The sequence below is a fragment of the Mauremys mutica genome, chromosome 8 (assembly GCF_020497125.1).
Source record: "Mauremys mutica isolate MM-2020 ecotype Southern chromosome 8, ASM2049712v1, whole genome shotgun sequence".
NCBI classification, from domain to species: Eukaryota; Metazoa; Chordata; order Testudines; family Geoemydidae; genus Mauremys; species Mauremys mutica.
In genome coordinates, this window is record NC_059079.1 from 10,140,514 (window position 1) to 10,166,592 (window position 26,079).

A 26,079-nucleotide genomic window follows, 5' to 3' on the forward strand; every position below is an offset into this window, starting at 1 on the left:
TGTTGTTGTGTTTGAAGTTTTGAAGAGCCATGGCAGTTGGGCCAAGTAATCCACCATCTGTGCTGTCTCCCTCATATAAGCAATTAAATTGTCGCATGCAAATTAGCCGTAGAGTAAGGGTGGTGATTGATTGAGTTGCCGCTGACATTACAATCATCTAGGACTCTTGGCATGGCATAGATATATGCCTTACTATAGCTGAAAGCCTGTACTGTCACTTAGGCATAATTTGCAAAGTCAAAATGGCTGAGAACTTAAAACATTAATGGTAACAGACTGCGAATCCCAGTGATGATTGAACCTGGTGATATTCCAAATGAAAAGGCCTGTTGAAGCCAGGGGCGGCCCTAAGATTTCCACTGCCCCAAGCAGGGCGGCGTGCCGCGCGGGGCGCCCTGGCGGTCGCCGGTCCCGTGGCTCTGGGGGACCTCCTGCAGACGTGCCTGCGGAGGATCTGCTGGTCCCGCGGCTCCGGTGGACCTCCCGCAGGCATGCCTGTGGATGCTCCACCGAAGCCGCGGGACCAGCGGACCCTCCGCAGGCACGTCTGCGGGAGGTCCACCGGCGTCGCCTGCCGCCCTCCCCGTGGGACGCCACCCCAAGCATGCGCTTGGTGCGCTGGGGTCTGGATCCGGCCCTGGTTGAAGCTATAACATATCTTTTAGACAGATATCTAGTTATGAGAGTGTATACCCAGCTGATTATGAAAGGAGACATATGATTGACCATTCTGGTAATTCCCCTCTCCTTCAGAGGAGTTAAATTGGTAAGACTGAAACAGTGTGAAAGAAGAAGAGTTTTTCTCCTGTTTATAGATTACTGGCAATGCTCAGTATTGACCTGATTGTGTAAGGTACTAAAGCCTAATCCTCAAAAGGAAGTTAGGCGCCTAGCTCCCATTGATTTCAATGCACGTTAAGTGCCAAATTCCTTCTAGGATCTGGGCCTCAGTACCTCCATGTCCTCAACTTCCACTGACTTGGGTACCTGAAAACTCTAAAGATTTTAATTTTTTTGAAATGTTTAATTTCTTATTTTATATTCAAGTAAGCCACTAGTCCTAATAATTCATTGCTAATAACTTAACAGTAGTCTTTGTTAGATACTCACAGTAGAGGCAAGGGTCTAACTAGGCGACTCACAGTCCTAGGTACCGTGAGATCCGTCACAGCATTGCTCATTTATTAAATAACATTGCTAAGTACACCCTGTTCATGGAGAGTAACCACCTTTAAAAATTTGATCCTGTGGACAAGATCCTGCCCTATGCATCACACTACAGCAGCATCTAGCCCTAAAGATGGTTTAACTCACTCAGGGAGGATTACCGCAGCATAAAGTTGATTCTCCAAAGTCATACAGTTGATGTCGGGGCTCTTATGCTACTCTCTTCACTACTGCTGGCTAAGTGAGAAAAAGAGAAAGTGACCAGAGGGAAAGGGGATGTGTCCAGAATGCTCCTGCTCCTTGTGGCCATTTTCTGCCTGTCAAAGTTAGTGCAGCCCTGAAGTTGCTTTAATATGGTTTATGGAGACCAGACTTGCACAAAGCAACAGCAGGATTAGGGAAGTGCAAAGGTGAGCTTTAAGCTACCTTTGCACATACACCTCTGACCTGTGCTTTCTGCAGTTCAGTTGCACCCCATATTATGTCTGAGCATTTCAGACATTTAATTTCTTCACTAGGCAGTCCAAATATCAAAGGCAATAAGAGTACATTATGGATTGCTCATAACACTTCACTTTTGAAAATAAACAAGAGCCTGAAAAATAAAAAAAAGTGTTTGGCCAAAGTGTGTTGTTGGGCAGGAACTGGGAATGCGACATTTAAAAATAGATGGAGTAAATCTCTTCAAAACAAATGTGTTTTATGGAAGTCCTGACAACCTGAAATGCAACAGCAATAAAACACAGTCTATAACATCCCAAAACACTTCAAAGTAAGATTTAACCTTTCACGGAAGATTGTAAACTTACTTTCTCCAGATATTTTGCTTTCATTTGTTGCATCTCATACCCCACAACTATTGTACAAAAATATATAAAATACAAATTAACTCCTCATAAGCTAGCCTGGGGGAATATAGCAGTGCAGTCTTTCACACTGAAAATATTTTGTTTATCGTAAGATTACTTTTTTAAACCAGAGAGGTCTCAAAAACATTTATTCAATAGGACCTTCAATAAATATAACTTTCAAAGGCTTAGCCACCACTTGCACTACCCAGCATGTACATAAAATAGAAATACGGAAAGTAGTGATACTGATGCTGAAACAACAACAGCCTTCATTATAAATTAAACATGTCAGCATTGTAATATGTGATTATTCAACCAAAATTAGGGCCAAGAACTAACATGCTTACAAAATACTGTGCTGAAAGGCTTTTAATCAACAGTTTCTTCTATTTCCCCTTTTCCTAAGCATATTGTCTATATTAAAAGTGCCTGGTGGCTTTATAAATCAAGGAAATGCATAACTGACCTGTTTAAAACAAGAAGAAATCAATTCAATTTTTTTTAGTAGCTAGGGAGTAGTATGGATTGAATTTTCAGAGCAGACCTAAATTAAAGCTATTTTTCTATGTACGTCAGAAAGTATGATCATTCATTTCAAAATTGGAATGTACCACCGCTATTTAGTTAAAAGAGTGCATTATTGAGAGGCTGAATGGTTTGTTTCCCATACTTAAGACAGCTTGGTGACTATAACCAGGGTGTCACTATTTTTGTTCCATTAGAGTTCATTTTGATGATGAAATCTGTTTCTTTTTCAGCCTCTTCTTTTTCTTCCTCTTTATATATTTCCGTACACTAGTCTTCCTGTACTTTTGTTTTCTTTTCTGCTTCCTAGTTATCAAATAAGAATTTCAAAACAACTTTGAAATGGTGAAGTTAAAATAGTGGCATAAATAAATTACTGATGATGATATTCAAATAGGAAAGAACTCAGACTTTCAGATCACTGGGTGATTTTAACATGAATAAAGATGACAGAACCTGGCCCTAGAAAAGGCAGAGGCCATGCCCCCAAGGAGTTCACAATACGAATGAGACAAATGAGATTCAATATTTATTAAGCGTTAACTGTGAGATTTAGAAAAACCTGTACTGTCTCTTCTACAGTCTCAGGATTAGAGTTTTATGAACCTGATATTTTTTCCATTCCATATTGAATCTATTATTATTACCTTTAATCACAGTAAGGATATGCAACAATGTTTTACTTTATAATCCAGGTTTGAGATCATCAGTGGTTCCCATTCGCCATCCATCTCTTCATCCCCGTCATCTGGCTTCTTGACATCTGGGCCAGGAAAGTGTTCTAGCTGGTCCCAGTCCTGAAATTATATTTATGTGTCAGAAAGGCTAAGAGTTCTAAAAATACATTTGTTGTGAATGAACGAATGAATGCTTTGCTGGGAAATGCTACTGCTCACATGGGAACAGATTTACACAATACCCCATTTTCTCTTAAACGCATGCCTTTGTTCACAATAAAGATTTGTTTGTTCACTGGGTTAACCAGTAACCTCATTAGCTTTCATATTTTTATCTGGACAGGTGCCACTTTCCCCCACCATATCCTGAGTTTTGATTAACTGAAATCTGAGTCAGATTAACCCCTACAGGTAACATACCAGTGCTATTTGATTCTCTGAAACCACGGAAGCAGCTGAGATGGAGGGAATACAACTTAGTGACTGGCATGTGGTGGTGCCACTGCCACCATACGTAGGAGTTCAACCATTAGAAACAAGTAGTGCTAAATGACAGCCATGCCTTTGTAAGAGTGCTGCTAGCATGGGCTGCCCAACAGAGGATCTCAGTCAGTACATTTTCAGGTCAGCCTGGCCCCAGTCCTCTAGCAGAGCATTGACTTCAGGAAGCTTGGGCTGCTGTATCTCTGCTCCTAGTAGACTTTCCGCCACTGGGGGCCTGGAATTTGGGTTTTACTGGCTTGTGTCAATAGAACTCAATGGCTAAATCAGGCTCCATGAATCCCTGCAACGGTTACATGCTTTTCCTGGTCTGTCCTACAGATTTCTACACAGTAGCAAGTCATTTTGAGTTTTGTTACATTATTCTAGATTTAACTTTTGACCTTCATAATTACCTGGAATAACTACCCACAAACACAGACACAGTCAAGACTTATGAACCTCAAACTGAAACTACCCAGGGCTGCCCGGAGGGGTGGGGGGTGGCGGCAGGGGAGGGCAAGTGGGGCAATTTGCCCCAGGCCCCGGGCCCTGCAGGGGCCCCCACGAGAATACAGTATTCTATAGTATTGCAATTTTTTTTATGGAAGGGGCCCCCGAAATTGCTTTGCCCCAGGCCCCCTGAATCCTATGGGCAGCCCTGAAACTACCACAACAATATTTAACTTTTAATTTCTTCCTGGAAAACATATACTCACTCCAAAATGAAAGCAGTGACATTATTAAAAGAGCAGTTTCTCTAAAGAGAAACTCAAGCAACACTGGGTTTGATCATGACCATTTGTGTGCCATTCGTTTACTATCCTTCTTAGATCTTGTAAGCAAGCCAGAATTAGTGAATTAATGAATTGTTATTACGTATTTATAAGCAGGCGGTGGACTAAATGATTTAATACATCTTCTCCATCATTAATGTCTAGGATTCCATCCTGCCTACATGAATTAAGAGAAAGTGAAAGCAAAATACGCTAGAGTGCCCATAAATCAAATTCAGCAGTTAGACATACAGCTGCAACTCCCATTGACATCAATGAAAATAGCAAGAATGTATTCAAAGATGTAATTTGGCCTGGTAGGTTTAATATAGGTCAGCCAGTCTAGACCAGGTTATTAAAAAATGTGTATGGAAAAATCAAGAGACCTCAAGGTAATAATTATCAAAGTCATGGTATCCAGAGTGAAATATGGCTATTTATTATTCCCTCACTGCTGGTTTCTTCTCTTCAAGATCCTCAATCATTTCCCTTTCATCCCAGTCTTCAGGGTTCTTTGCATCAGGATCCTTTATCAGAGTACAGTTGGGTGTACACATCATCCAAAACAAAAAAAGGAAAGAACATTAAAGTTATAATATGGCTGTAGATGTCAGTTTTCCAGTGCAATGTTCCAAATAACTGGTTGGCCCCCTTCACCATCATACCAAAATGTAAATCTTAAGGAAATACAAAACATATCTTGACCCATTTATATACGAAAAAAGGCCGCTCTGGAGGAACTCTCTCAGAGGGGTGTCTCTCAGGTACAATGCCTTCATGGTGCTCCTCCTGAGGCTATGCAGGTATACTCTGCTCCATATCCAGGGCTGTGCCCAAAAGCACAATCTATCCTTTACGCAGTGGTGGCTCCAAGCACCAGCGTTCCAAGCGCGTGCCTGGCGTGGCAAGCCGTGGGGGGTGCCCTGCCAGTCCCTGCGAGGGTGGCAGTCAGGGTGCCTTCGGCGGCTTGCCTGAGGGAGGGCCACTGGTCCCGCGGATTCAGCAGCAATTTGGCTGCGGGTACGCCGAAGCTACGGGATCAGTGGACCTCCCGCAGGCAAGCCGCCGAAGGCAGCCTGCCTGCCATGCTTGGGGTGGCAAAAAGCTAGAGCCACCCCTGCCTTTACATAATGGTTTGCCCTGTTGTTCACACAGGAATAGAGGAGAAAAAAAATAGGAAACTTGAATGTAAAATCAAAAAATTTGGCAGGGGGACTTGGGGCAGGAATAGTACCTGAAATTATTTTTAATCCATTTTTTTAAATTAAACAGATTGCAAGTTGGGAGTGACTCTTTAATACTAGAACACATGTATTGTACTTTGCATCTGATATCTTTGTTGATTAAGTGGTTCTTGTCTTTTGTAATTAAAGATAACCTGCACCTTCTTTGTTCCAGATCCACATATATCCAGCATAAAGGATATCACAAATCTTTAATTATCTAAGCAATTTGCATTAGTGTTCTAAATATATAAACAAAAGCATTATATCTAGGCTTGAAAGGATTAGATTTTTATTGGTGACTGTCGGTAAAAGTCAATTTCATTATACACACACAAACCTATGAAAAAATATTTACAGTAACAATAATCAAAATATAAGATAGGCAAATTAAGAAAAATGCTGCTTAAGAATTTATTACAGTTTGACATAAGGATATTTACTTTGTATGTTTTGACATATGATGTTGACAATTTGTATTTTAACAGTTATAAAGCTTTAACTTTTTGAATCTTAATGTCTGCTGTCATTAAATAATTACTATCTGATCATGCATAATTTCCCACAACTGTGAAAATGTAAATCAAAACATTAAAAAAAATACCTAAAACCCATAATTTTGTGCAACTGTGAACATTTAAATTGAAAAATAAAAAAATGCTTAAAGAGAAACACCAATATTATCTTATCAAAATTATAAAAAATAAAAATCAAATTCTGTCAAACCTAATTATATGCTAATGGAATGGATCTGACTGCAGATCAAAAGGTTCAGGTCTGTCCCTTTCCCCAACCCTTAATCTCTTGCTAGTCTTATACTCTAAACTCCCTGAAGCTAGGCCTATGTGCCTGATTTTGCTCTCATACAGGTGCACCTCCCCTATATTCAATGGGCCTGATTCTCCATTGTCTTACACAATTCTGAGTTGATAAGGTTTTGCACCCAGTTTGCATTCACTTTGCACATGTGTAAATGACTTCATAAGTAGCTAGATCCTCAGCTAGTACAAGCTGGCATAGTTCCATTGAAGTCAATGAAGCTACTGATTTAAACAAGCTGAAGATCTGGCCCAAGGAGCAAGGCACTAGAGATGCAGGCCCAATAGCAAAAGGAAGATCAAGTAAAAGGTAAGTAAAAGGATGATCAAGCCCTGTATCTTCCTATATGTATGTGTGTACTTTTGGTTGTTAGTGCAATAGAAATAATATATAATAGGGAAAACGTGTGATTGCTAAAGCATTCTTATATAAGTTATTATATATCCATTTGGAAAAAATAATTTTAAAAGCAAGAAAATACACAGGAAAAATGTGAACATATAACATACATTTTCTTTTGTCATCCAAAGCCATTCACATGTAAACCTAGCCATTCATAGCTTGACTAATGATCTTAGTTATTATGTGGTATAGCATTATTTTAAATCACTCTGCCTGCTGGCTGCATTGTTATAATGTAGAGGGGAGGGGTTATGAACTAACCATACTTTTTAAAATTTAGAATAAAATCATGAAATGATTTGTTTTGTACCAAGCAAAATGATGGTGTACCCGGAAGATCAATATGCCCTACAAATGATGAGAATGATGGGATCAGAAATAAGAGCACTGGTCTAATTAGAGGAACCACAACAGACTCTGATAACTGTTAAATTAGGTTCCTAAGATTTTGTTCTCTATAGGCCAGACCCTGATAATAAAGCCAAAGGGAGTTTCAATAGAGTTTAAATGTTTACCAGAGTTAAGGACTCGAAGGTTTGACCCAATGAGAGCTTCAGCTACTCAGCACCTCTCCATAGTAAGCCCTGTGTGTTTTGCCAGAGTAAGGGCTGAGTGAACAATGAGGGCTCATATGTGCATTGAGGCACAGCCCTGTGCTGGCATGATGCATAATAGTACTACCCCACGGGGATTTCAGGGAGCCAAAATTCATCCTGGAGCTCTGCAGTACACAGAGGAATGTGCCTGGACTACCTCCTTTCAATGCCAGGGTATATGTATAGAGAGCAGGGCCTTCCAGCCTCTTCCCACGCTTCCCCATCCCATTTGGCTGTCTTGTACCTCAGGCAATCCATGGACAGTCCCAGTGTTCCAGGGTACACAGAGCCGACAACAGTGGTCAGCTGCAACACAGGGGTATCTTCTTGTGCCCTCCCTGCCTTTGCTCATCCACAGAGCACAACATGGCCCTGAGAAAGGGCCTTAGAACATGCCCCTATAGTGCTTGTTTCAATATATTGTAACATTGGATAATGATAATATTGGTTTTCATTTAAAAATGTCAGATTTTTAAGACTCAAAAACAAAACAAAGAAGCAGAGAACTTAGGGGGGGAAAGAGCTGTTAGCTCATCTAATCCATGTCACTGCCAAAGCAAGATTGTTTCTTGCAGTATATACACAATGCTTGATGCAGTCCAGTTTTAACAGACCAAGTAATGCAGGTTCTTACCAATTCCCTTGAGAAACTACTCCACAATCTAATTAACTTCATTGTTAGAAAAAGGTTTCTGGCATTCAGCTCAAATTCTCCTTTCCAAACAATTATTCTTTATTATACCCCCTTCAACCACCACAAACAATTCTTCTCCTTCACTGGAATTTGCAACATTCAAATGTCTGTACTTTACTGTAACATTCAGCTTTGTCACTTTTTAATCAATCTATGCACTGTTATTTCTTTTAAAGTGTAGTGCTGCTTTGAAAAATGACGATGTAAACATGACATGTTTTGAATGCAACAGATCTGCTCTTTGTGTGTACTCAGAGTTACACATACATACCTCAAGGGCTGGACAAAAATAACTTTGTATTCTTTTCACCCCTACAGAGCTAATACAACTAAGAAAGAGGGAGCTGGATTCTATTCTGCCTGAGGCAGCAACAGAATTATTAACTAAGGGCCAAATTCATCCCAGTTGATCAGACAGTATTGGGACAATAGACAAGACAACACTTTATTATATAATTTAAATTTCCTAAAATATGTGATTACAGTTAGTTACCCATATGTATTATAAAATTATTTTATCAAATGGACATTATCAAGCATTTCTAACGGATATAGAATATTCAGAGACCTTACCAAACATCATGTACTAATTAGACTCTCCATGTATATCCTCTTGGTTAAGTTCTGCAGGAAACTGTTTAATATATCTACCAGCACAGTCAATCTTCTGTTTGTTTTATGGTAAATGGAATTACTAAAATCTGACCCTCATTACTAAAGGGCTCAAATCTTGCATAAAATCTGGCATCTTGACTAGTCTGAAGACCAATAATGAGGAGACACAGTAAGATCAAACATATAAATATAGGAAACCTCTACATAAAGTTACATTTACCCCTTTAGTGTCCTTTCTGTCTCTTAATAATTTACCACTTCCATCACTGCCCAGTATGAGTCAAATTCCCCTCTCACTTACACCGGTTCCATTCCACTGACCTCATTGGGATTACATCAGAATAACCAAGAGGAGGAGGATGTGGTCATATATCTGTAAGTATTGGTAACTAAAGATACTCCATCTCCAGCCAAGGATGTTGTTATTCAGCACAGTAGCTACTGAGCCACAGAATGCTGATGTCAATTCAAGAGAGAAGTTACACTCTAATCTAAAAGTTAGACAAGGAATTTACTTCAAGACCACAAACTGGGTGAAAGATAAAAGTAACTGAGTAGGAGATATGGGGATAGGGAGGGAATATGAAGGGCAGAGACAAAAAACAACCACCACACAAACAAACAAAAATGTAATCTTAAAAAAAGTTTGTGAAGCAATTAACATGGGAAGACAAGGGAAATGCCACCAGAACACTAAAAACAAAGCAAGGTTTTTACTTAACACACCACTGAAGTTTATGGGCCAGATTCTCTTCTGTGACCAAGGTATACTTGACCCAGCAAGAGAGGAGGAGCCATCATTGACTGGGTTTCGGATCCCAGATTCTCTGGCCAGCTCTACTCCAACATCACTATAGAGATAGTGATAGTCTCCAAGGCACTTCTGCCTCGCCTCCCCACCAACACATCTTTGACACCAGGACTGCAGTGCTGGTGGCTATACCAGCTCTATGTCTGCTAGGGACTTCCCTGAATGATGAAGGAATTCCTGGGGAAACTGGGTGATTTCCTCTCACTCTGCACTGCTCAGACATTGAATCTGGCTCAGTACTCTGTGCATTTACTGGCTCAATGTTGCTTGTTATCAAGCTGTGTGCATGCTTCATACTATGCAAAATAAACTAGCTGAGTTTATTTGAATGTGCAATCATTACATTTCTATTTAAGATCACTGAACTGCACATCCTATTCAAATTTCATGTGCTCTGGGAAGTCATATCCCTGAATGCAGTGTGTCCTTCTGAGCACATGCTGTTTGACATAGACCAGTGGTCCCCAACCTTTTCATCTGGCGGGCACCAGATGAAGGACCGTGACGGCGGTTGAGCATCCGCCGAAATGTCGCCAAATTTCGGCGGCGACGCCTCTCGATGACGTTGCTTGTTGGCAGCAAGCAACGTCATCCAGAGGTGTCGCTGCCGAAATGCTGCCGAATTTAAGTGGCATTTCGGCAGATGCTCGACCGCTGGCCAGGACGTGGGCACATTTAGATGCCCCCGTGGGTGCCATGGCGCCCGCGGGCACTGCGTTGGGGACCCCTGACATAGACAGAAGAGCTGCCAGACCCGCTGGGCCTATTCAGATGCTACCCAAAAGGTAAAGATTAAGTGGAATGAAAGTTTTCCCAAAACACCCTTTCAGATGACCATGGAAGGGGTACAATCAGCTTGGGAGCTTCTCTTCTCTTTTTTCCCTTTTCCAGTCATCCATTGCAAATTTTGCTTGCTCTAAAGGGCAAACCGCACTAAGGCACGTGAATCTGAAGCCCGTGTTGCCAGTTCTTGTGATTTTTTTCTTTTGTAAAGTTTCAACTTTGGGAATCAAGAGATTGCATGAGAATTGGAGCTTTAATTTAAATAAATAAACAAATGCCTACCCCTCATGGTTGTGAAGAAAAGCTTGAAAACATGACCCAAGTGAACCCTAAATGATTGGAAACCAGAAGGCTAACAAAAATAATTCAAAATGTGTTTGTTTGTTTTTTAAAACACCTCATCGTTTTTAAGATGTCATGATTTTTTGGCACCTGACTCATGATTTTTGCATGCTTGGCATTAGCAGTACTGGAGCACTCAGAAATAGAGTTGAATATGAAGTTTAATGATTGCATATGGAAATACACTTACCTAAACAAAGCCACATGAACAGGGCTGGCTCCAGACCCCAGCACACCAAGCGCGCGCTTGGGGTGGCGTCCTGCGGAAGGGCGGCAGGCGGCTCCGGTGGACCTCCCGCAGGCATGCCTGCGGAAGGTCCGCTGGTCCCGCGGCTCCAGTGGAGCATCTGCAGGTATCCCTGCAGGAGGTCCACCGGAGCCGCGGGACCCGCGACCGCCAGAGTGCCCCCTGCGGCGTGCCGCCCTGCTTGGGGCGCCGCAAACCCTAGAGCCGCCCCTGCACATGAATGCTTGTCTCACCTGCTATTATTTCAAGATATACCAGCAAGAGACTCTTTGATACATTTACTGGTTCTAATGCCTTGAGGGAGTGCTTGCTTCCTGCAGGCACTACTAACGCTTGGCTATGTATTCACTTGAGTTATCTACACTTGAATTAACTCCTCTCAAGGGCTTGTCTACACTTAAAACAGGGCAGCTGCACTCCTGTAGTGCTTCAGTGAAGAGGCTACCTAGGCTGATAGGAGGAATTCTCCTGTCAGTGTAGGTAATCTACCTTCCAGAGAGATGGTAACTAGGTCAATGGCAGACTTCTTCTTCTGTAGTGCTGTAGCATAGATGCTTCCTACAGCAATGGAAAGGGTTTTCTATCACTGTAGTTAATCCACTTCTCCAACCAGCGGTCACTAGGTTGACAGAAGAATTCTTCCATTGACCTACCAGCATCTATGCTGGAGGTTAGGTGAGCTTAGCCATGGCATTACGAGGTGTGAATTTTTCATACACGTGAGTAACATAGCTAGGTCAATCTATTTTAAGTGTAGACCAGGCCTAAGTTGACACTACTGAAATTTAATTTTAACAGGCACATTTTTGTTACTGTGAGCAATGGAGGAAAAAGAATAAAGGATGCAATCAAAGAATAGGGCTAAATCCCTAGAAATATAATTTTTAGACTGTTCAGATCATAAATGCTATATAGTTTACCTTTATCCTTTTCTTCTTTTCCATAGAATCTTCCTGCTGTGAGCTGAAATTTACCATAATCAGATTTATGCTTAGATTCAGTCTATCGCTTCTGCCATTCAACTGGAAAAAAGAAACAAAAATTTGATTTTTCCAAATTGTAATAAACAGCTAAATCTTAGCACCACAAACTGTGAATATCAACTGGATAAAATTCAACTGTTTTTGGAAGCTACTTATATATGTGGGCCAACTTAAAAAAAATATTGCAGAATCAGTTAAGATCTGAACAAAGTTAATGTTTTTAACAAATAAAGAAATCACTTGGCAAAAATACAGCATGTGATACTCGTGGTTAGCTATTAGTGACAATACTCCTTTGAAACCCCCTGCCCCAGACCAGTGAAAGTGAGTGAGGGTAGGGGAGAGCAAGCCACCAAGGGAGGGGGAATGTAGTGAGTGGGGAGTGTGGCCTCAGGGCAGGAGCTGGGCTAGGGTGTTTGGTTTTGTGGGATTAGAAAGTTGGCAACCCTAGCCTGGGTCACTGAGCTCCGCCACCTGCGGCTAAAGCAAAAGCCTGAACAATTAAGCTATGCGAGGGGCCCTGTGGCATTAGATCCCAGGCAATTGCCCTGCTTGCTACCACCTAATGCCAGCCCTGGCTTTTAGATGCAGAAAACTAGTTCTTGTGGCACAGGTGGGCCGTGGAGTTTTTATAACATACTGGGGGGACCTCAGAAATAAAAAGGTTGAGAACCCCTGTTGTCGGGGATAGCTTTATAGTTTATATGTGTTGTGAGGTGAGACAATGACAGTCCAGGATAGATTTAAGAAGCGGTATGACATACAACCCCCAGACTCATGTAAGATGCAGGTCAGTTAAAAAAATTAGTTTAGTGAGAACAAAAATAAATGGCTGGAAAATTCTAAAAACAAGTTCTAATGTAGAACTCTATGTACAATAACACAACTCAAGGAATGCATTGTCCCCTGGTATTTTTGATTAAAGATACAAGTCTCTTGAGAGCAGGTTATCACAAAGGCTTACCTTCTTCTAAAAACGCCTAAAAATGCATCCTGTTTATAAGAAAAGACCTTCAGATAAACTATTTATATATCTTTTTTCTTCAGAGGCATATGACTTTTGGAAGACCTGTATTCTTGTTGATAAAGGTCAGTGTGTGGATGATTTTTGCAAGCTTAGATCAATTTCATTTATAATATTTTGGACTTCTATCTAACAAGTACTTTACAACATTAACTAATTAATCCTCACTGCAGTAGTGAGGCAAGTACATTTTATTGTTCCTTCTTTATAGATGAGTAAACTGATGTATTGAGAGAAGTTAAGGCCCTCCTCCTACTGAAGATCTGGCCTAAAGTGACTTGCCTAGTGTGCAGCAGAGCAGAATACAGTGTCCAGATATTGTTAAGAAATATGTTCATTTTTGGACTTGTGTTGTATCATTTTCATCAATGAATAAATACAACCTGCTGTGCATGCATTCTAAAATCTATGCTATCAGATTTGAGTTCAGTCCAAATACAAGAACGCTGCAGCATGCTCCTATAATTGATATTGTCTAGATTGCATTTTGGTAATAAGTGATCTTTCTGTTTTAATTTTATTCCCTTAATAGTTCAATCCTGCAAACTCTGTGCAAAAAACTCCCACTGACTTAGTGCAGGGCCTGCCTGGGCAGATGCCTATCAGATCCCAACTGTGTAATGTGATGAATGCAGATGAAAGTTTTGCACCAGCAGCTTGGCCCTCCTCCAAGTGAAAGGCCTACAGTAGATCTCTGAATTTCTGAATGCCAAATCACTTCAGCAAGCTGAGAAGTGCACTTTGTGAAATGGGTTATTGATTTAATAAAATGTATGTTTACATTTCTTGCATTTGCTAGCTAATGTGCAATCAAGTCGGACATCTTAAGTCAATCACATACGTCCTTTTAAATGCCATTTTAAAACATCTTTAAATCTATGCAAATTTTATAAAGCTAAACTACTTTACAGTGTCCCTTTAAATGTGTTTCCCTTGAGAGCTGTCATTAGATTTGGTAAAGAAGAGAGCCACTCAAGAATGTTTAACTGAGCATCATCATACTCTGCATTTAACTCACACTTCAACACCAGACAATTTCTTCCTAGTCCCAAAGGGATCACCCGTGCCTGTTGGTTCATGTTCAGTTATTTGTCTGCCTTTTTACATGATTATCCTCCTGGACATGGGACTAGCACTGTTAAAAGGGGCTAAGTAAATAACTCGATGAATCAACCAGATCTGAAAACATTCTCAGAGCAGCATCTCAGTCAGGATGCTAAATACCACAAAAGCATTTAACCATTTCATAAAAAGGAACACGTTGTGCCAGAATAAACTCCCTGTGTAAAAGCACATCTCCTGGGGAAGGAAGCAAAAGGAGGGGACTAGCCTACTGCTCAGCCATGCACCCCCAAAATATCCATGGGATAAGACATATGAACAGAGGAGAAGGCCTGGAGACGGGAGATAACAGGACAGAAGAAGACTCAAATCTTCATAACTCTCTCTTCTGAATGTAAGATTTTCCCCTTTCCTTTTATGTCTCTCCTAAGAAACCTAGTCCAGACACTCTAGAGCAGCAGTTTTCAAACTTTTTAAGTTTTGTACCCCTCTCCAAATATGTAGTCTACGGCATGCGCTCATCTGAGATAGGGTCATAATATACCTATGATTAGATTGCCAAATCTCACTAAATAAAATGTGTTGTCGGCCATTACAGGATTTGTCTCGTGTGCCCCCAATGAGAGTTCAGGTACACATACCAGGTTGAAAACCACAGTCCTAGAGGAATAAATCACATTTAATTAGGAAAGGAAAGGAAGGGAGTGCTGGAGGAAGCTTTCCAGGTACAGGGATGAGTGGGGAACATTTATTGCTAATGCCTTTTATTTATTTGGAACGTATAGCAATAAACATTGGAAAGAAAGTTCTAGGATATTTTATCTGTTTGCATCAAAACTGAGACACAGGGCCCATTTCTATTCTCCTCTCCACTGTGAGGACTGATTTGTTTAATCATATTGTATATTTAAATAACTCTAGTACAAAAAATCACAAGATTCCTTTTGATTATTACATGTGCCAACAGACCCAAGCCCTGTATTTGAAAGATTTCTGATGCCTCTCAAACCTTAGGGAAAGTTGGAGTTGCACGTTACTATTTATAGTACCCATTAATAGCTTGACTCCAATGAGACTACTCGTGCTTCAAGTTAAGCACTTGTGTATGTGTTTGCAGGAATGGGAGCATATATGATACACATAACAGCATATTTTTCAATGGTCTGTCCAATCCACTTTACAATGAACAGAGGAGTTTCTGCTACTTCCTTTCGTAGATTATTTCACGGTCTAATAATATTACTAGGAAATTTTTCCTGATATTTAACATAAATAGTTTTACCACCTTGGAATAACCTAAACAATTTGTTTCTCTCCTTGGTATTTATACCCTTCAATCGTATCTATCTTCGTCAGCTTTTCTAACGTATCTAGCACAGTAATATCCATTTTTGTCTTGTTGGATGGAATATTTTTTTAGTACCATCTGCTCTCCCACATAAATTATGCTCTGGCCTCAGCTCTCTGCTCTGGCTGAGCTGTTCTAGCACATGTATTGGGGAATGGGAGCTATGAACAAAGGTGGTCCATGCAGTTCCTGCCTGCCCTACAGCCGTAGGTGTTGGAAGTAGGGTTATTGGGGGGGGGGCTGCCACACACCCTGGCTTGAAGTGGTTGCCAGCATATACAGGGTTCACAGTTTGGTTCAATGGCTCTCAGCACTCCCACTATACAAATTGTCCCAGCATCTCTGCCTCCAGCATAAGGCTGCTCTAACTTGTACCTCACTACTCATGTTGCAACAGTGCAACCCCAACTTTCCATAAGGTTTGAGAGACTTCAGAAACCTTTGGAATACAGGGCTTCGATATGTGTAGTGCTTTGCTATGAGATAACATAAACAACCTTCACTTAACCAAGGTTTTGTTAAACTGGAGGTCAAACTGCAAGTAGGGGCAGGGGGTGGCATGGAGCCATTATGACTCTACACTACCTAGGGATTCTCTTTACAGAGGGAATTCTTGGGTGACCAGCTCGGCTGGCTTCCTGGCTCCATTCTGTTGTCAGATTGGTGTAAAAAGGCCACAGCACAATATAGAATTGCGCCCACAATCTAGTTTTCAAACTCAAAGAAGTGCTATTGATACTATCTTAGTAGGATGACAATGACAAGAAAAACATCTTGTACCATGCTAAGACCCGCATACTATCTTGTTGACTCTATTAAGGTCTTTGCTACTTTGTCTTAAGCTTGTTTATGGAAACTGCGTACAAAATTTGGATGCCTGCAAAAATATGTTAACTGTGTGTGACAAATGCACGATGGAAGGTAAGGAAGTGTTTATATTGATGGGACTCTGCCTGAAACAAGGGCAGCAAGATTATACTAGCTATTGTATTCCACCCCAATTGTAGTGATCCCTACAGTTTATATTTCTCTAAAATATGTTGATCATAATAAAATAACACTTTACCTAATGATGTAAACGGGGTGGTGTGCTTGTCTGTCTAGTCTCTATTTTGCATTTATGGAGGACTGTATCACAAGAAACCAGTCTGCAGATGCCTAAACTATCATATTTTTAAAAACACTTCCAACCTGAGCAAAGCATGAACACAGAAAGGGAAACAGCAGAGTTAATTAAGGAACTAATCCGGTGACTGCTCACTCAAAACTGAAGACATACATGCAAATGATTATGGATGGGTCATACAGCAGCTGTGGTTGACTTCAGTTTATTGATGTATTAAAAAATAATGAAGTGTTTGTACCAACCTTCTGGAGTAAATTCTACATGGCACCTATAATCTTTGTCAGTGGGATCCAGCTGAATAAATTCAATTATACTCACCAAAGATGTCAGATAAATAATGAAATGATCACACACATGCATTAAAAAGGACAACTCATCCTATGTCATATTAAGAAAGAGGGTATGGAATGAACATGGGACCAATTTGATGATGATCAAACTGTAAAATGATGTAAGGTGCTGAGACTTGACTGCTACTTACAGTGCATTAACATTTCATATGTATTTATTTATTTATATTTTTATGGTTTCCTTTTAGTTTTTTAAAAATGCACAAAACAACGACTCTCTAAATCCTGCCATATTGCCCACAGATTCTCAGGACATGCCTAAACTAGGATACAAAGTTTGTTTTAAAAACAGGGTGAGACTAGGGTTCTTCTCTACCACCTAACATGTTAATACAACTTGCCTACCTACGCTACGGTTTTAAAAAGTGTTAGTTAAAATGGGTTAGCTAACATGTTTTAAAAATACACATTTTATCCATATCTAGATGAGCCCTCAGTCCACTTCTCCTTAGGAAAAGGCCACGACAAAAAGTGGGCTTTGCAGTGTGAGCTAAAGATCAACAAATTAATGCCAATCACCACAGCAAAATAGATTCTGTCACACTAACTTGATATCTTTTTTTTTTTTTTGCTGAGATTGCAAGTTTGGTTGTTAAAGGTAATAGTATCAGAGGGGTAGCTGTGTTAGTCAGGATCTGTAAAAAGCAACAAAGAGTCCTGAGGCATCTTATAGACTAACAAATGTATTGGAGAATAAGCTTTTGTGAATATTCACCCACAAAAGCTTATGTCTTTTTAAAGGTAATAGTGTTGATGTAATATACTTAGACTTCTGTAATGCATTTGACTTGGTACCACATGATATTTTGATTAAAAAAACTAGAATGATATAAAATTAACATGCACTGTCACAAACTGTCTGGCCCTTTGAAGCAAGCTGGGTTCAGCCTTTATCCTTCAGCTTCACTGATGAGCTGACAACATAATGGTTAATAATGACCCCCAGCTGGGTGTAATGGGGCTTACTTAGAAAGACTGACCCCAGCTGTGTTGGTGAAGCAGGGCAAGCACTACTTAGGCCTTGTCTACACTGGCAAGTTTCTGTGCAGTAAAGCAGCTTTCTGTGGTGTAACTCCCAAGATGTACACATTGCTAAGCCACTTAGTGTGCAGAAACTGCGCAGTTGCAGTGCTGTAAAAAAACCACCCCGACGAGAGGCGTACAGCTTTCTGTACCGGGGCTACAGTACCGCAGTGACAGTGTAGCCACCCTGGTCAATTACAGTGCTGCAACTGGCCTCCAGGAGGTGTCCCACAATGCCTGTTCTTGCTTCTCTGCTTATTGGTTTGAACTCTACTGCCCTGCCCTCAGGTGATCAACCATGAGCCGCCCCTCCCCCTTAAATTCCTTGGGAATTTTGAAAGTCCCCTTCCTGCTTGCTCAGTGATGCGTGCAGTGGTCTCAGTGCATCTTTCCAGGTGACCATGTCTGCTCCACGGACCAGGTGATCTCCTGCTTGGAGCAATGCCGAGCTACTGGACCTCATCAGCATTTGGGGAGAGGAGGCTGTCCAGTCCCAGCTGTGCCCCAGCCATAGGAATTATGATACCTACAGACATATTTCATGATGCATGACAGAAAGGGGCCATGACCAGGAAACACTGCCGTGCGGGGTCAAAGTGGGCTAGGTCTACACCGGGGTGCGTGTGTGTTGACCTAAGGTACGCAACTTCAGGTCAATTTACCTGGCTGTGAGGATGGCAGCAAGTCGACCGCTGCCACTCCCCAATCAACTCGGCTTCCACCTGTCACCACGGTGGAGTTCCGGAGTCGATGGCAAAGTGATCGGGGATTGATTTTATCACGTCTACACTTGATGCGATAAATCAATCCCCGATAGATTGCCCACTACCCGGCGATCCGGTGGGTAGTGTAGACATACCCTGAAGGAGCTGTGGAATGCCTACCACAAGGCACAGAAGACAAACTGCCGCTCCAGGGCTGTGCCCACGAGCTGCCGGTTCTACAAAGAGCTGGATGCGATACTTGGTGGCAACCCCACCTCCACTGCGGAGGCCACTGTGGATACTTTGGTGGCTCGCATGCCAGTCGAGAGTGGACCAAGCCAGGAGGAGGAAATCTTGGAAGAGGACATGGAGGGGGAGGGGGACCCAGAGGCAAAGGATGACTCGGCGGTCAGAGATGCATGCAGCCAGTAGCTCTTCTCTACCCAAGAGGATGCTAACCAGTTACAGTTGTCGGAGCTTGGCGAAGTGCAAACAGGAGAGGAGGCCCCTGGTAAGTGGCTTTGATTTTGGGAATTGCTGAAGCGAGTTGTTGGGGGCAGGAGGGTTTCAGAAAGCAGGCTTGTGTCTGTATGATGCACATAAGATCACATGCCTAGTCTGAGCAGTGGAACAGGGTGCTGATTGACTCCCTCACTTCATGGGAATCTGCCTCAGAGATCTCCACGAAACTCTCATGGAGATACTGGGCAATCTGCTGCTGCAGGTTCTTTGGCAGAGCTGCCTTGTTTCTTGCCCCATTAAGAGTAACTTTCCTGCACCACTCTGCCGTCACTGGTGGTGAGGACCTTTGCTGCACACTGGCGAGCTGCATAAGGGCCAGGCAGAAGCCGCAGTCGTGGAGAGGTTCCTCCCTTGATTCCCTGCTCACCCTCAGCAACGAGATCTCTTCCATAATGAACACAGCCTGTGGAAAATGTGGGGACAGTAATGATTATAAAGCCCCCCTTACAGTGCTGGCTCTCCCCAAGAGACATGTGCCCAGTGTGCAGTATACTCCTAGAACACTGATTTCCCCTGCCCTGGCGGTTACTCACCATTTTGGGGGTCTTGTGGCTCATGTGTGCTTGCCTGGGGTCAGCCAGTTAGTGACAGCTATGTGAATAGTGGCTGTGTTTTAAATCACTGAATCAGTGGTCTCTGTGTTGCAAACAATACTGCTTCTGTAAAATGTTGCATTTTGGCTTCACAGATATGACCTTGGGAGTCCAGCCTCTCTCTTTGTTATTGCTGGTTGAATGGCTGTGCAGAATTAGAAAGCGGCCACGAAAAACTAAAGAGGACTTTCTGCATGATGTCATGATGTACTCCACGGCCAAAAAGCAAGAATTGAAGGAGTGGTGGGACATTTAGAAGAGGGACCGAAAGGAGAATGCGGCACGCCAGAACGAAGCCACGGAGCAGCTCTTAAACATTATGGAGCGCCAAAAGGACATGCTCCGGGCGCTACTAGCACTGCAAAACGAGCAGCTCCATGCCTGCCCTCCCCTGCAGCTGCTGTCGCAAAACTCTTTCCCATGTGCCCCTCAGACACTGCCAACACGCTCTTATTAACTTCCTGGCTACAGTCTGTACCCACTGCATTCCACTCCTGCCTCGTCACAATCCAGCCCTGCGGACTTCCAATACCCACTGCACTCAACACCCGTCCCTCTGCAGTTTAGCCCTGCTGAAGTACAGTACCCACTGAACTGTACTCCAAAGGACAAGGTTGCATATGATACCTGGACATACACAAATCTTTAACCGTCCCGGGACCCCACATCCTCCTGGGACCCTCTTTTCCCTATCCCCCACAGTGCTGATGTGTTTTTTTGTTTGTCTCTCTCCAGTTCCTGTTTTTTAATAAAAGAATTTTTTTGGTTTGAAAGCAATCTTTATTCCATTAATTGAAAGCAAACAGAGCCCTGCAAAGCAACAATTTTCTTAAACCTTCACAGTGCATTGTCTGCACCAATCACAATCACCTCCTAGCATTACAAGTGCTGCACTCCCGAGCATAGCAAGAAATATTAGTGGCTTTCAGCTTCAAAATGCTGCCTCAAGGCATCCCTGATCCTTATGGCCCCACGCTGCACCCCTCTAATAGCCCTGGTCTCTGGCTGTTCAAATTCAGCCTCCAGGTGCTGAACCTCAGTGGTTCAGCCCCTGAGTGAAGCTTTCACCTTTCCCTTCACAAATATTATGGAGCATACAGGACGTGGCTATAAGCATAGGAATATTGTCATCGACCAGGTCCAGCCTCCCATATAGGTAGCGCCAGTGGACCTTTAAACGGACAAAAGCACACTCAACAGTCATTCTTCACTTTAAAGACTATCAGATTTATTTGGGCATAAGCTTTCGTGGGTAAAAACCCCCACTTCTCCAGGCATCTGAAGAAGTGGTTTTTTAACACACGAAATCTTATGCCCAAATAAATCTGATAGTCTTTAAGGTGCCACTGGACTCCTTGTTGTTTCTGTGGATACAGACTAACACGGCTACCCCCTGATACTTGACATTCTGCACTTGCTCAGCCTGATGTTGAACTGCTCCTTGCTGCTGTCAAGGTTCCCCATATATGGCTTTATAAGCCATGGCATTAAGGGATAGGCAGGGTCTCCTAGAATCACAATGGGCATTTTGACGTCCCCTATGGCGATCTTCTGTTCCGGGAACAAAGTCCCTGCTTGCAGCTTCCTGAAGAGACCAGTGTTCCGAAAGATGCATGCGTCATGCACCTTTCCGAACCACCTGTGTTAATGACCATGAAACGCCCACGGTGATCCACAAGCGCCTGGAGAACCATAGAGAAATACCCCTTCCGATTAATGTACTCAGTGGCTAGGTGGTCTGGTGCCAGAATTGGAATATTCGTGCCATCTATCGCCCCTCCGCAGTTAGGGAAGCCCATTTGTGCAAAGCCATCCACAATGTCACGCACGTTGCCCAGAGTCACGGTCTTTTGGAGCAGGATGCAATTAATAGCCCTGCACACTTCCATCAACACAAGTCCAACGGTCGACTTTCCCACTCTGAACTGGTTAGCGACTGATTCGTACCAGTATGGAGTAGCCGGCTTCCACAGTGCAATTGCCACACGCTTCTCCAATGACAGGGCAGCTCTCATTCTTGTGTCCTTTTGCGGCAGGGCTGGAGCGAGCTCATCACACAGTCTCATGAATGTGGCTTTCCTCATCTGAAAATTCTGCAGCCATTGCTCATCATCCGAGAAGTGCATGACAATGTGATCCCACCATTCAGTGCTTTTCTCCCAAGCCCAAAAGCAGCATTCCACTGTGGTCAGCACCTCTGTGAATGTCACAAGCAATCTCGTGTCATAGCTACTACGCGTGGTGAGATCAATGTCAAAGTCCTCTTGCCTTTGTAGTTTAAGGAATAACTCCACTGCCACTCATGATGTGTTAATGAGAGCGAGCAGCATATCGGTCAACAGTGCGGGATCCATTCCTGCAGTCCGAAGAGGCAGAGCGCACGGTACACAAACCGTTGAAAGATGGCGCCAAATACGGACGGAAGCACAGGGATTACTGGGATGTGAAGCAATGCATCACGGATCACTGGGACAGGACCCAGGATGCCCCATGACCCCCTCCACCTTCCCACAACTCTTAGCAGCAGAAGAGGAAGAGATGCTCTGTGGGATAGCTGTCCAGAGTGCACCACTCCGAATACCGAAGCAAGTGCCACAAGTGTGAACATGCTATTGCGCAAGCAGCTGACAGTGTGAACACACAACAGTGGATTCCCTTCATCACTCTCTTAGTGGCGCTGTAACTGCCGGCACTGTAACTCTGCCAGTGTAGACATACCCTTAAATAGAGCTGAGCACTCAGTAGAGAGAGGAGGATTCTGTAGGGAGGAACAAGGGGAGTTATGCTTTGGGAAGAGGCTGAGCAACCCACAAGTAGCACAGTGGCTTCTGTCGGGGAGCCATGAGCTAGGGCCTACAAGGGCAAAACAAATTGATGTTGGGTCCAGAAGGGGTAAAGAACTCTTTGTTTGTGAAGTCAAGCCTAGGAGTGGTAAAGGACCTCTTATTCAGAGCTGAACCCTGCAAGGGGACTGAATGAGTGTTTGACTTGGCCAGAGGGCTGAGCCACAGAAGACCCACTGAGGGAATCTGGGGAAGAGACCAGCTGAATGGTCACTATGACTGAGAAAGAGGTTACCGGAGGAGATGCATGAGGCAAAATCACTTGTAGCACCATGTCCAGGCATGAGGGGTAACCTAGAGGTGAGAACATCAATTTATAGGTACACATTAAATTGGCTTCAATATAATTGTAAACTGGGAATCATCTTCAAGGGGTGTGTTTCCAGGGGGATCCTACAGGGATTGGTCCTTGGTCCTATGGTATTTAACACTTTCATCAGTGACCTGGAAGAAAACATACAATCATTTTGGATAAATTTTGCAGATGACAAAAATTGTGGGGAGTGGTAAATAATGAAGGGGACAGGTTGCTAATATGGAGAGATCTGGATTGCTTGGTGAACTGAGCATAAGCAAACATTATGCATTTTAATAGGGCTAAATGTATACAGTTAGGAATGAAGAACATAGACCATACTTACAGGACAGGAGACTCTAATTTGGGAAGCAGTGACTGAAAAAGATGTGGGGGTTATGGTAGATAATCAGCTCAACATGAGCTCCCAGTGCAAATCTGCAGCTAAAAGGGCTAATGGGATCCTTAGATGCATAAACAGGGGAATCTTGAGTAGGAGTAGACTGGTTATTTTACCTCTGTATTCGGTTCTGGTGCAACTGCCACAGGAATACTGTGTCCAGTTCTGGTGTCAACAACTCAAGAATGGTGGTGATAAATTGGAGAGGGTTCAGAGAAGAGCCACGAGAATGATTAAAGGGTTAGAAAACATGCTTTTTTGTGATAGATTCAAGGAGCTCAGTCTATGATTTTAACAAAGAGGAGGAGAAGGGGTGACTTGATCACAGTCTATGTGGCTCTAGCGGAGAAAGCTATAAGCTGAAGCTAAACAAATTCAGATTGGGTATCAATGATGGAGAGACCACCACAACCCTTGGTAAATTGTTCCAATGGTTAATTACTCTCACTGTTAAAAATGTACACCTTAGTTCCAATCTTGCTTTCAAAGTTATGTTTCTAAAAGCTACGGTCTAGGAATTATTTTTGGGACATTCTATGACCTGTGTTACAGAGGAGATTGTTGTCAGATGCTACCGGTGTGGTGCTCTGCTTTCTCCAATGTTGATATCACTTGGCTGCGTGCGTGTGTTCCCTCTGTGTGCTGTTCCAGCTCTGCAGATAGCTGACACAGCAGATCCGAAGAGAACCCCCAATGACCACAGAGTCTAGTAAGATACGAAGGCACGTTGGCCAGGTTTATTGCCATATGGACATCATTAATAGTTCCCCCTAGATTTTTACTCTACAAGGCATACTACGAGAAAGTGCCTCTTGGCAATGGACTCGGCTCAGTCAGTGGCAGGACTTTCCACTGCCCCCTCGGCCGGACAAAGACACCGCCCCAGGGATGCATTCTTATACACAGGTACAAATAAGTTACACATCACTCCTGACGTATGAGGTGCAACCCCTCTACGTAGTAAGGTGCCGCCTCTCACCTTGTACATGTTAGTTCGAATAAAACAACTCCATCCATCATATTACCCTTTTGGCCCTGTCATTGGGATGGGTCAGCCTGTTCCTTGTTATCTGTGTGGAGTGTATGAGTATGCAAATGTTCTGATATCTGGTGTCCAGTACCTTTTAGGTATGTCTCTTTTTGCAGTATCAGCCCTTTCCTTGCCAGCTTCTGTGAGCAGGGCCTGCCTCTGGCTCACAGCTTAACTTTGCTTTATGTTAGCAAAGTCTTGACCATTACTTTAGTTCAGGCCTTAGGCCTCATACCGGGCCTTGATACCAAGGTTTATATCTCAGGGCCTCCTCTTACTACAGAGATCAGACTAGATGATTACAATGGTCCATTCTGGCCTTGGAATCTGAATTTGAGGCTCTATCAAACCAAGAGGAAGTGCAAATTCCTCAGTGGAGGATCCCTCTCTGAGAATGTGCTGCCTCCAGCCCTCTCACAATTAAACAAGACAGATGTTCACTTCAGCTGTTGGGAGGGTCTCAATTGCTGTGGTATGACACAGTGAAACAAGTGATCTGAGACAACCAGGATCCAAACCAATGAAAGGTTTACATGTTAAACTAGAGTTTTGACATCATGTAATGTTTTATTTTGCTTATGTTGGTATAATCTATAGGCAGCAATTCTGCATTTAGAAATACTAAAGCAGTAAACAGACTTTAGTGGAGACATGTACAGCTAAAAAAAGTTGTTACAACTGACAAAAATTTCTGCAAGATTGAACTGCCTGTACATCATCACAACAGAACTGGTAAGATTGTGTTTAAGGGCACCATCTGGTGTCTACCAGAAATATTACATCAAACTCCTTAAATTGCAGCTGGAAACAATGTACAGTAGCAACCACTGTGAGGTTTTTAGAGCAGTCAGATGTGAAATGGCAGGATAAGTTACAAATAGGAAAGTATTTGTTCTCTGCTAAGGCCAAATATGAATGTTTTTGCATTACAGAGAGGAATATTAATGAAGTCCGATTCTCCTTTCACAACACTGTAAATCAGGAGTAAATCCCCTGTAGTCATTAGATCAACTCTGACATAAAAATGGTATGAGAAGTGTGCACGGATGACTAAACCTTAACCGGTTTTCTGGTCTAACACCTTAGACCAAGCGCAGCCCTTGTGTAATGTAAACACCGGTTCCAGCAGGAGCAGGGTAGTGAGTAGCTTATACCAGGGTTCAACCAGGCCCACTGTCTGGGAAAGGTACAAGAGGAAGTAGGTACAAAAGGGAAAGTTTTGCACAATGAATGTAAACGAAACTACACCAGAGAGTACAGAATCAGAAAGGGGCTAGTGGGCAGTATTTGAGGCACTAGATGCCAGCAGAATGCTGCCGGAATGCATGCCCAGGCCCCCCACACCTTGCCCTGTCCCTCACCCATAGCTAGGCTGGCATTCAGTGCTCACCCCCTGCAGCCTTGGCTCAAGCTACACACACAGTCCCTGGCCCAAGCCCTGCATTCACAGCTCACGCCCACTATTCCCAGCTGCACACTTGGCCCTCCCACTCTGAAGCCCCTGCACTCACACCTCCCTCTAGCCTCGAAATTGGCCCCACTGCCCAGCAGTGGTGGTGGAATAATTTTTATAGTGGGGGGTGCTGAAGGCAGAAACCATATATGTGGGTTATTACTACTTCAAGACAGGGGATGCGGTAGCAACCCCACCTCCAGTACCTATGCTGCCCAGTGCTCCTGACCTCAGCCTTCATGCCCTGCCGGCTGCCCCACGCTCAGCTCTGACTCCTCTCGGCCCCCAGCCCTGCTGCACAGCACACGGGCCACG

The 26,079-nt window shown here is 43.0% G+C and overlaps 1 protein-coding gene across 1 annotated transcript; it reads right to left on the bottom strand.

The window, feature by feature from the left end:
* Positions 1-2,532: 2,532 nt before the first annotated feature.
* LOC123375968 (calreticulin-like) lies at positions 2,533-26,010 on the bottom strand. The gene is made up of 5 exons (XM_045027466.1): positions 25,994-26,010; positions 11,929-12,030; positions 4,929-5,003; positions 3,227-3,340; positions 2,533-2,849 (listed from the first exon to the last, which is right to left on the bottom strand). Exons 1-5 carry the CDS (start codon positions 26,003-26,005, stop codon positions 2,814-2,816), a joined length of 339 nt encoding a protein of 112 aa, XP_044883401.1. The 5' UTR covers positions 26,006-26,010; the 3' UTR covers positions 2,533-2,813.
* Between the last annotated feature and the right edge of the window lie 69 nt (positions 26,011-26,079).